This window comes from Chaetodon auriga, chromosome 17, assembly GCF_051107435.1.
Source record: "Chaetodon auriga isolate fChaAug3 chromosome 17, fChaAug3.hap1, whole genome shotgun sequence".
Lineage (NCBI taxonomy): Eukaryota > Metazoa > Chordata > Actinopteri > Chaetodontiformes > Chaetodontidae > Chaetodon > Chaetodon auriga.
This window is the reverse complement of record NC_135090.1, coordinates 3343809-3356154: the sequence shown is the minus strand read 5'-3', so window position 1 is coordinate 3356154 and position 12346 is coordinate 3343809. Positions and strand designations below refer to the sequence as shown.

General features: G+C 42.7%; 1 protein-coding gene across 1 annotated transcript in view; it reads left to right on the top strand.

The window, feature by feature from the left end:
* eepd1 (endonuclease/exonuclease/phosphatase family domain containing 1) overlaps window positions 1–12346 on the top strand; it is a 29548-nt gene that overhangs the window by 3692 nt on the left and 13510 nt on the right. Inside the window, exon 3 of the mRNA XM_076755392.1 lies at window positions 12104–12155. Within this exon, the coding sequence (XP_076611507.1) occupies window positions 12104–12155 (52 nt within the window). The remainder of the gene's footprint in view (window positions 1–12103; window positions 12156–12346) is intronic.

Genomic DNA, 12346 nt, shown 5'->3' with positions numbered 1-12346 from the left:
GAACCATCCGAGCTGTGAAACATTGTGTTCTCTGTCATATGGAGAGGCCCCCCCATACCAAAGTCTGTTTGAAAATCGGTGATTTTAATGTTACTTTGCTGAAAAGAAAACATGCTTTACTGGATATGACTTAAGATCTTCATCAAATCATCTGCTGTCGTCATCAGTTGATCATCAATTCATATGTCAAAGACACCAAGTCGACCTTATTGTGACTTCAGTGTCTGTACCTGTGATCCTGCTTAGAGCCACATTCTCCAACATAATAACCATGAAGTTAGCTCGGTAGCTACAGCCAACACGTCTGATTATAACATCCTCCTTGTTCTTAATGGCTGAAGTTGAATGTTTCAGTGCTCTTCAGGTAATTTTGTTATCCTTCTTTGGAGATATTTCGTATCACTTCTGTCAGGCATCTGCGCAGCCTGAGCGGCAGTTCAGCCTGTAAAACAGTGATTTCACCCATTTAGGACACTTTGTCATTATTTTTATCTCCTTTTTGTCGGGGAGTAAAAATACAGAATAATACTAGTTATTTTCTTTGATGCAGGCACAGAACATAGATGCATGTTGACGTCCAGCTAGCTGGTGGTTGGAGTCTTTGTGGTGTGGTCACATGCAACTTTAACAGACTGTTTGAGGTAACAAGAGGTGATATGATGCAACCTAAAGCTCTATGCGGTATTTGAACAAACTGCTTGTTAGATTTCCTTATAGTGTTTTTTCTGACAGTGGGATCATTGTGAAAGTTTGCGTAACTTCCCAAACCAGATAATTCAACCATGCCCCAACGTGATTGGTCAGGTGCAGGGTCACGTGAAACACGGCGGGCTGTGAGTTTCCTTTTCAAGCTTTGTTTTTTTTATTTTCACACTAACTAAGTGCAACACCAAGAATGTTTCTGAGGAGAGAATTCAGTGTGTCCAGCGTGTCTCTATGAGAGCAGGCTTCCTTCATCCAGCCCTGGAGTGTGGTCATTTAGAACAGCTACAACACCTTTGCCATAAGACATACTCAGATTACACTTTGTACAAGCAAGTTTGTTAGAAGCATACTGAGACCTTAAGAGGATGCAGTTGCAGGGCTTTTGTTGATGTTCTTCAAAGCTGGCTTGTGCAGGACTGTTAAGGGTTCAGTGTGCTTCAGTTGGCAAAAAGTCTGTTCTTCCTGTCAACAGTGTTGCACGTGATTTTGCTTGTGAAAGTGACAGAAGTGATGTTTGATGAATAAAAGCTTGAGAGAGAAGTTGAAACCCTGACTACTTCCATAACTCCACACACCTGGGACAGAGTGAGGTGGATGTAACTGACATGTTATCTGTTTCTGAGAGGTACAAAAATCGGGGATGCTGATAAACAATTCAACCAGCCCTTTCTTTTGCCCTGTTTACACCAGCATTAAAAGGTGTCTTAGGAGAGCCAATCACAAGTGGACAGCTCTAAGTACAGGTGTGAATGTACCTAAGACGCAACAAGGACGTATTGAGAGCAGATCACTCAAACCTCAGATTGTGTCCTGGACCACATTGAAGGACAACCTTCTCCACTGATGTCCTTTGTGTAAGTTGAGGTACGTACTCATTTGTCCACCAGCGCTGTCATATTTAAGTGAAAAGCAAGAAGAGGCCACAGCAACAGGCAAAATGGATTGTTGTGGATGGAACACACAAAAAACACACTGTCTGATTTCTCTTTGGAAAATAGAAACTGTATGATTCATATCGCAACTTCTTCTTCTTCTTTTAATTTCCGGCAGACAAGGCAGAGGAAGTGCATTGCTGCCTCCCACCTGTTAAAAACAACAACGCATGTTGTCTTGGCAAACAGAAATGATAACTGACGTATTTAGAGCTGTCCACTTGTGATTGGATCACCCAAAACACATGTTAATCCTGGGTGCAAACAGGCCTTTGACGCATACTGAGGCCTTTATGCCTCTGGCCAGCTGCAGACTTGCTGATAATGAAGGCACACAAAATGTTGAATTTACTGAAAAGAGTTTGTTGTGTGACATTTCCTTTATACATATAACTTGATTGTAATCATTCACATTTATTAAGCCATCCATAAAGTTCCACCACACCCAGTGCAGCCGGCCTGGAGCCTCACAGGACAGATTCATTTGATCAAGGATTGAGTGTCGTGTGTTCTGATTAGAGCTGTTGGTTATCTCTGGCTCCATCTTAGATCTGCCTCCCTTCCATCTCCCACCAAACCTACCCACCCTCTTATAAATCTCCACCACTTCCCTCACTCATGCCTCCGGCTTCCTGTGTTCCCAAGCTATGGGTAACAGCCTTAATGGTGATATTGGAGGGATCATTGTTATGGTGGAGGAGGAGGCTGTGGAGGAGATAGGACGTGTTTGCACAGTGCTTGGGTGCCGCTGTTTGAGCAATCACAAGATCCAGGCTGAGCTTACACACTTCCTGGCTTTCCTCCAGGCGCAAGCAGAGAGCTACTAGAGTTCAATGAACTCCCACTTACCAAAGGTTACACAGCAAACTGCGCTCAGCCACCACAGCCTCCTGGGCCTGCTGATGTTAGTCATCAGCCAGCCATTAGTCAGCCTCACACACGAGACTGACGGGAAGCGAAAGAGCCGCCACTCGCTCTCAGCAGCGGGGTTAATATGGATCAGGGTGTAGGTGTGAGCTGGCAAATGTGGCGGCAGTAGTGAAAAGCTGTGTTGCTGTCAGATCTGCTCCAGGGATCCTCTCTTTCCTCATGACAGTTTGCAGGAGGACGTTTCTGTTTCTGGAGCGTTCACTCAGGTTTTTTTTTTTTTTGTGCTTCGCCAGTCTGCTTCTTGTCTTGTGTCACACAGAAGAATTTGGCTCTCGCAATGTTGAAACATTTACATGGCACCTAATGTGTTTTGCAGCAGTGTGCAACTTCGAAGCCGCATTAAGCAAGAGTTTTATGCAAGAAACAACACCCATCGTCATTGTCCGAATTGTAAAGCAGGTCTGTAAGAGAGAGCATCCCCGCAGTGTGACAGCTTCAATTCATCCAGTTCACAATTCTGTCGACCTGACACTTAAATGCACACAGGAAATGAATAATTAAAACAGAAAAATGAGGAAGTCTTGATAAAATTAAGATCCTGGCAAAGTCTGCTAGTGTCATTTACCAAAAACCTGACAGCTGATCCATTTACTTAGACAAAAATGGCTACCACAGACGCTCAGCTTTCTCTCCGTGCTATGTGATGTACTGTGAGAATAGTTGATTTCGCCTCATTGAAAAGTGAGTCAAGGAGAAACAAGCGTGCATTTAGATCATGTAGGTGGAACGCTCAGTTTCTAGAGCTGAGCAAGCTGAAGTTTAAAGCCAAAAGGTAACTCAAGTCCGTTTTTCAGCACAATGTCAAGTCGCAGGGGTTTGTTTTCAGCGGTTCTGTGTCTGTGGTCAACCCCTGACCTTGCTGACAGTGCTGATGATGGTAGGGGATGGCCAGCTGACATCACACGCAGAGTGCAGAGTTCCTACCAAAAGCTAGCTGTAGTTCCTCAGAATAGCACAGAGTGAAAAGGGAAGAAACACAAGACAGAAATCTACATCCTCATAGAGTCAGCCAACGCAGCCTCATAGCAGGCTGTGGGTTCTTTGGCTCTGTGTTAGGTTTTATTTGCTTAATGACAACTCGGTTGTGTATCTGACAGATTAGTTATCGTGTTTGCAGAGTACATGCTATCAAACCATGTATTCAAGCACAGATGATTAAAGCCGTTAAAATGCTTTCCTGCCTTTCCCGTTTCATATCTGCACCATTCGTTCATCTAGCAGAGGTGGCTAACAGAGGATAGTCCAGAGTGCTGTGTTAACACTGCAGCCAGAAAAGCCAATAAAATGATAATGAGTTGCTTGCTCTTTGAGTGACAGGCATACAGATGGCAGCTGCTGTCGTCACTCTTGTTAATTATATTACCTAATCAGATCTGCGTCTGCTCTTTCTTTAGAAGGAAAGGTGCACCTCCAGCACCAGTGTGCAGGTATGTAGCTAATTAGCTAGCCAGCCAGCTGTAGCACATCAAACAGCTGAAAAACATACCTGCTGGACCTCTCAGTGGATATTCTGAACGGTGTGGTCCTAATGGTTTGATACCACTGCGAGCAAAATCCAGTCTGGCCTATAAGTTAGTGACCAGCACAAATATGCTTTCTTTGTCTCTCCATGCCCCACTGCACACTGACAGGCCCACGTAGAGGCTTGAGAGGAAAGTAGCACTTCCAGTGAATCCCCAAGAACTTTTGTTCTTCATTAAATAATTAGACTAAATTTGAAAGTCACGTTGGCATTGTTTTTGACTGCATAAAGGCCTGAACAGCTGTGACGTGGTAGGACTGAGTGCATTTCATAGTTTCTGAATCATGCAGCAGTATCGTCTCATTGAACTGTTTCTTCAGTAGAAATGTCAGCATTAAACTAACAATGGTGGCATCCAGTGCAGGCCAGCTTCTCAGAAATGAAAAGCATTTGGCTCGTGAATGCACCATAAAACCATAGAGGATGGAGTGTGGGTGTGGTTGCAATAAGAAAATATAACATGCCAACAACACAATTTGGACATCATACATGTTGTCCAGTTCTGCTTCATTTGAACTGTTATATTTATAGTTTTCACAAATTGACATGTCAAAATATAATAATTAATGATTTGATAATGCATAATAGATAAAGCTTTTATTACAGCTTCAGTTTCTTCCAGCTGTACTCGAATCAGTTTGATTACTTCATGATGGCATGTTTATGGTTTTCGGTCAGAGGTTGTTTGTCATAAATGCACTGCTGTACTGTATGCGGAACATCAGTGGAGAAACATAGAGGCAGGTTGGTTCCTGCTTGAGGATGAATGGCCTCTGTGATTTTGTAGTTTTTCAGCTTTGAAATGTCCACTGAAGCAAAGGCCTGTTGGCAAAGTATGTTTGTCTCACCCCATAGGTCTTAACTGTCACCTTAAAGGAATAATTCAAGATTTTTGCAAACATGCTTAGATGCTAGTGAGAAGAGAAGATAGATTCTAATCTCATGTCTGTTTGTTCAGTATGGAGCTGGAAGTGGAAGGGAGCAGTTAATGCATTTCTCAAAATATCTTTAATTGGCTGGTCTTCATTAACCACAATCTCACATCTTAACAGGAATCATTTGATAGCACAAAATCCATTTTTCACCCACCACAGCGCCTCTCCAAGGCTTTAGAATTGAACAAGACTGTACATCTATGTTTGCATGTCTGATTTTGCAAATCTACCCATTGACTGCAACGTACCCAAGCCCAGTGCAGCTGTTGAGATGATTTACCCAACATCTGTGGTTTATACAGCAGGCCTGGATTATGAGATAAGGCAGGCACAGAGTTTGGCAGCAGCGTCACACACTCTTTTAATCCCTTCACAGACTGACAGAACTATCATAAACATGGTGGCTATTCACATTTTTAGTGATGTTAGAGCACAGTGCTTGAAGCTCACTGAGACAATCTGATTCGCTGAAGGCATCCAGTGAGGTTGAGGCCAGCGTGGGTGCTGAGGTCATGAGGACAGGGTGCAGCAAAGGAGGTCTGTGCTGAGCTGACGCAGAGTGTTGGGTGCTCATGTGGAAATTTCCATTGGCGCAGCATTTTATTGTGGGTGGACAGTGAGTTAGGGGCATTGCCCAGCAAGTCCTGCCAGCCAGGAGTCAGTCGGGCCAATACAGTGCTCCCAGCACTGTTTCTTTTGCTAAGCGAAGCTGATTTGGGCTTGTTTGTCTCCTGCAGCAGTAAATCAAAGTGACTTACTGTGGCCACTTGTAAGCTAAATGCAACTTCACTTTAATCAGTGAGATTGAAACAAAAGATGCATGAAATACCGGAGGGACTGTGGAGATTTATGGGTCAGTGTAAAATACAGAGATTACCAAGCTGGATACTTGATATAAGGATGAGTTCATTAAATCCTTTAATTTCCATATGTTCCTAGCTGTATATCTTTGTCAATGAATGACTGATTGATGTTAGATACCAAAGATTTTTCACCTCACAGCGACCAAAGCTATGGGTTGCACAGCCAATAGAAGAACCAAAACCAAAGTGACAATTTCCACGAGACAGCAGTGGTCTGAAATGAACCACCCCGAAACAGAAGTGCATGTATCACCACTGTCAGCACCCCATCAGGCTGTGCGCTCTTTATATGTGCTGTGGTGAACTGCAGCCTGGAGCCCTTTTCTCATTCAGGGCTAGAAAATCCACAGAGGCGTTATTTATGTTCAAGGTCATCTGCACTGCTGCTGCTCATCGCTTCTGATTATGCAACCTTGTGTCTGCCCTCAGATTTGCCTTAATCTGACACATGCTGAAGCAGACACTCGGTCTTGTTCCATCACGTTCTGTTCATGTCTGTAAAGCAGAAACTGATATGGAGCCTAGAAGTTCACTGCATCTACGACAGCCTCTTTTGTCACAGTGACACTGTAGAATAAGCCTTGATGTCACAGTGTGTTTCTGCAACCTTTGGTTGCATTCTTGTACTTATGTGTGTCTTTGCCAAATCCCATCGCTTCTTAATGATCACTTACATCAGAATTATGTCCTGCAAGGCCTCTGAAGACCTGAAAGAACAATCGCAGCACTAGCTGCATCATTGACTTTATTGGAATTATCCTCCATGTCCTGATGACATGGCTGAACCTCAGGTCAGCTCAGGGTGTGCTGGGATTGAATCCCTGCCAGTAGAAACAGGAGGATCAGGATCTTAGCCAGCGGGGAGTCTGTGAGGGTTTCTTTCATTGTGCAGAGTGATCACACCTACGGGAGAGGAAAGGGGTATTGTCTCTGTGACTGCAGGCCTGTTTGTTCTGAAAACAGGATCTGCGGACTCGCTGATTGCAACGGCGACAAAGTTTCTGCTTGTGATTTCACTGACTGTCAGTGTTATGTAATGTGAAGCTGTTGTGGAGCAGCATGGTCAAGCAGGAGAAACGTGGATTTGCATGAAAACTGAAATACGGATTATTGATACTAGAGGTCCATTTGTAAATAGAGCTTCAATGGTACTGTGATGTAAAGAGTTGCTGTACCGTTTGTGGCCTTGATATGACTGTGGCTTTTCAGGATACTGTAGATAATCAAGTCTGGATGTGTCTTACATCAGCATTACACACTGAAATTATATAAACACCTTAGGTCCATACAATTTTGCTCTTACACCAAACTTTTTAAACACAATCAAAACATTACAGTACTAACAGCACATGCAGAAACGTGAGGCTAGCCTCACTGCTGGACATGGTAGTGTTTTCCAGCTGTGTGAAAAGTGCTCAGCCTCTCTGCAAATAGAATCTGCAAATAGAAATTGAATGTACACAGTTAATTGTAACAGACAACATTAGCTAATGTCCACTGACAAACTAACTAGAAAATAAAAGTGTGTTTGTTTTTTGTAAACAAACACAATAATGTTTATATTCAGTGTCACCTTGAGGCCTAACAAACATGTTCGCTAGTCACCAAAAAGTTCACAGGGTACCTTTAATTATTAAAGCTCCCTGAAGCATAGCAAGATTTATACACTGTTCCCTAAACCTGAAGACACTCGGTCTTTGCTGGCCATCCATTGTTGCTGTTTCCATTGTGACCGTTCATTTTGAGTAGTTGTTGATTGAAAACCTCTTTATACTCAAAGTAATGAAGTTGCACACAGTTTTTCTATTTGATTATTGGTGGATGGCCATAGCTTCGTAAAATAAAAATCTTAACATCTTGCATGTTACCATGAAACCTTCATGGTTCCCAGAGGATCAACTTCTATTTTGGAAAGTTAAAAAGCTCTCGTCTAGCACCTTCCTTTGTTCAGAAAGTCCACAATGCTTCCAAGATATCCCCTGACCTTCTTACCAGAATTTAATTTCACTGAGCTCATTCAGGTTCCCTGAAGGATGAACCTTGATTTTAATGACTGCATTACCTGCATCACCACCTTCAAGACAAACCTTTGTAGCCTGACTGCTGATGAGGCTGTAAGACCTGCAAAGTCGTCAGTATGTTGTTTGTTCGTCTAACAGTCTTGTAATGTGGGCTGTGCTGAACGTTAGTCTCCAGCATAGCAGGCTTTATTTGTATGATTTAGTTTGGGATTTGCTGGAAAATCTGAAGTCAAAAGTCATTTATAAAGCACATGCATGTTGAGTAAGAACAAACAAATTGGAATTTATGACTACTTGAAAGCTGGACATTCCCTTTTCTCATGAATACAGCATTAAATCCACTGAATGGCACACCAGCATATCAGCCAGGCCCAGCACAGGATGTGTAAGGCTCAGCCTGTTCACCTTCAAGAGGTGTCTAAATAGACTTTTCACACATCTTTTCCCTTCACTTCACATCCTCACCTCTGTATCCTTCACTTTTTGTACTAGCTGTGTGCTGAATATGCATCAGCAGCTGCTTTAATTGATTCTAATTCCAGTCACAGTGAATGGGGGAGTGGATGTGTTTAGGATTAAGGTTGACATGCCTAGAGTCCAAAGTCAAATGTGTGGCTGTATTAAGCTTTCTTACAAGTCCTAATTACACCAAGCAGTGCGTACTGGTGTTTAGTCAGAAACCCAAAGAGCAACAGAGACTGGTGCTGTATGAAAACACCCACACCTACAGTCTTCTGAGGTGACATCTTATCAAAAATCATCACAAGATGATTCACGCTGACACATCAGGAAACACTACTGTCCTGTTTCCAGGCGTCATGATTTGCTGTAGACTTGATAAGGCTTAATGTTGTCCTACAGCTGTATGTTAGGCGAGTGTGCACTGTGAAACTACACACACTAAACTTCTTAAACACAATCACCTGTACTTCTAGTTACCCTACATGTAGAAATTTGCACCACAAGCACAAGTCACTGTTACTTGCTGGAGCCTATTTGCTCCATGGATTGACTCTTCTCGGCTCTTGTAGCTATCAAATGACATGGTGCCATGTTGCACTGAAGAACTTGTTTCCACTTTCTGTAAAACCTTGAAGATGAGGTGAATGATATCCTCAGGCAGAGAGGTGTCTGCCATCTTTCCCGTATGACCTGAATGCTGCATAACAGAATCAACATGGCGGTCGGTGCACCAGTGCAGAAGGTGGTCTCCTCATGGCTGAATTTACCCTTGACGGCTTCACAGCCTTTGCAGCATGTGTACGACCACGTAGAAGATTTGTGTTGTAACTCTTCTAGTGCTGACTGCCTGCATTACACGTGCTGCTGGTGCTGGTCACTGAGCCTCAGCGGAACACTGCTCAGTGAATGCGATTCAGTCTGAAGTGCTAACAGAGCTCCTGTAACAGCAGCATCAGCAGCACTTCACTAATAGAAAAGACTGTTATGCAATGTGATTTTCTGTGTGGCTGATTTCAGATTGGTAGGTTACAGGTGAATGAGGTCACAGCATTGCCACCAACTTCATTTCATTGTGTTGCACCACAGTGAATCAGTTTAGCATATGGTCCTGCAGACTGAGCCGAGAGTGTGTGTGAGTGTGTGTATTAGAATCATGTCTTGTGTAACTCGGTGAGGCAGCAGTTTTTCACCTCTGGCTCTAATATAATAAGCCGCTCAGACTGAGCTCGTGAAGACTGTGGGTGTCAACTAGCAGGATTTCGGGAACTTATTTGATTTCCTTCTTATTACTACACCAGATTTTCTTCATGTGCAGAGGCCATTAGTAAAAGACGTTAATCCAAATGAAATAGTGAGGAATGCTTTCCTCGCTTCTGTCGCTAATTACATTGCAAAGCAGTTCCTCTCCGGAGCCAAATGGAGGCTGGAGGAAAAGTGCTGGTGCCTCTCAGAAATCTATTGCTTTTTATTGTGCTGACTGTTGGTCTGGAAAATCATTTAAAAAGTAAACAGATAAATGTTTATTGGGCTGTAAAGGCTGATCCTTCACAGCGCAATAACGTGTTGGCAGATAGAATATAGGACACCAGTCCAAACTCCCTCGCTAAGAGTTAGTCAGATTTTCTCAGCTCTCTGCCAGTTAAAAAAAAAAAAAACATTGAATTTGCCCTGAGGAACTGTGCTGTTTATTATGCTGAGGATCCAGTTTGGGTAGTGCCACTTGTATCTGTTGTGTCAACACTATCTGACTCATTACTGTGTGCATGATAATAGAAAAAAAGCCCTGGTTTTAACATTACGAAACTTTACTGTTTATGCTAAACACTATAGAAATCCAACATTTGGATGGAATGTGGAAGGTATGGAAAACATTATTGGAGGATTGATTGAAAGTTGCTACTACAACTCGTGGCCTCGATAGTTTCCTTTCTGTCTTTGTATCAATTGGAGAAACCAGCAAGAATAAGATAGATTTCGAAAGTACACCAACTAAAAATCTCCAAAGCCACTCCCTCGAAACACATGAATGTGTGGGTGTTTGCTTTGTGCTAATGGGTTAGCTGCTGAACCGGAGTCTGTTGGCACAGTGGGTGTGTGCTGGATCCAACTACCTCATGTCGCATTTACATGTAAGAAAACAGCTGACATTATCATAAAGAACATAAAGAACAAACGTGACTAAAGTTAATGCTCACAGCTGTCAAGCTAACATGTTAGCATTGGGACATTTTGGCTGCTCTGTCTCTGCCATTCCTGTGGGACTAGCTCACTACAGCGATAGCCTTGTGGAAGACTCCAGTCATGCGAAATGAGTGCATGGCATAGTGCATGTGGGTAGGCAGGTGCGTAGGCAGGTAGACAGGTAAACCATCCAATCATTTCAATATGCCCAAATGAAACAATTGGATGGGTTCATTACAGGCCTGCAGCAACCACAGACTCCAGTTTGTCGTCCTTTTTTTCTCACAGCATTTGATATATTGATTGCTGTCAGGATGTGAAGAGAGTTTTGACAAATACACAGAACATGCTTCTAAAATAAAGTAGTTACTCCAGCTTTAACGGTTCAGTTGACTCAACTTACAGCACGCTATTTGTTCTGTAGTTCCTCTGAAGACTATTCACAGTGAGCGCTTTGGACTAATGCTGCCGTTGAATTTGTAAATCTAAATTTTCATTGCAGTGAGCACCGCTGACAAAATTCTACTCTTGTCAGTGTGTTAGAGTATAGGCAGAAATCTCAGTAACAGACATATTAAATTCAAATAATACCACAGCTATCATATCTGTATGTCTGGATGCCACTAGAATAAAGTGAGAAAATGCCTTTAGAGTGTTGATCCAAAGGATCCTGACTGCCTCTACTCTCCATCTTTGATGCTGAGCACTCAGTGCTGTTGTGTCCTAGAAACCATCCATGAATCAAACAGCGTGGGCAGTACTGACACATCTTCTCTGTGGATTGTGTGAATTTTAATAATATGAGTTTATTTAGATTTTTTTTTCTGGTTCTTTGTATTGCTGGAAACTAAAGGCTGAAGGACAGGTTTTCAGTTTGTTCAGAAAGTTAACATTTAGGTAATTCAGGTGGATATTAATGGATTTATTGAAGCATGAACAAACGCAAAACAGGATGTTTTCACAAAGTGTTTGGACCAAAATAGCTGGATATAAAGTAAGACTGTAATTTTTTGAAACAGGAAATGACTCAACAGATTTTCTAAGCAACAAAACACACCCTTACTCACTTTATTACACCCAAAGACTTCACAGCTACTTGGTTTACTGTTTTAGCATGTAAAAGGTAAATGTGGAAGCTGGGAGCTGTTCAATAGTCGCATAGTGTCCCTTTAAAGTGTCCTTTTAAAGTGACCATGTGAAGATTTTTAGATTTCTGGCTTTGGCATCCCCGAGTGGTACCTTCAAATAAGACCGTGCTTTCGCCAGCAGTGCACACAGCTATCCCACAAACACACAACAGACTGTGCCAGCTGCAGCGGGACTGTCTCATTGCTCTACAAGCACTTATATAACATCCATCAGATGCTATAAGTACAGAAGTGGCTTTAACCAGTTTTATTTAAGCTCAGTGGTGGCCACAGCAGTCAGTAACATTCAGGCAGTGAAGCGGGTTGTGGCGTGTGGAGATCAGCTGCTTGATGTGGAAATGTTGATATACATACAGTCAAAATGTGAATATGTAAATGAACTCATCCTCTCTTTCTGCTTCCAGCATCAAGTTACTGGCAGTGCAGGACCTGCTGGAGCGGGAGGCTCTTGATAAGGTAAAGTCTGCCGGGGTCACAATGGTTGATTGAGAGCACCGTTACTGTACGTGTAGTAAGCTGTTTTGATTTGCAGCACTGTAAATGAGATGACTCCTCTCAGGGAAAAGCACTCAGAAAGTCTCACTCAGTGTTTCCCATTTATTTAATGTGTTGCTGTTGTGCAAATGTTCCCTCTTTCCTTCCACTCT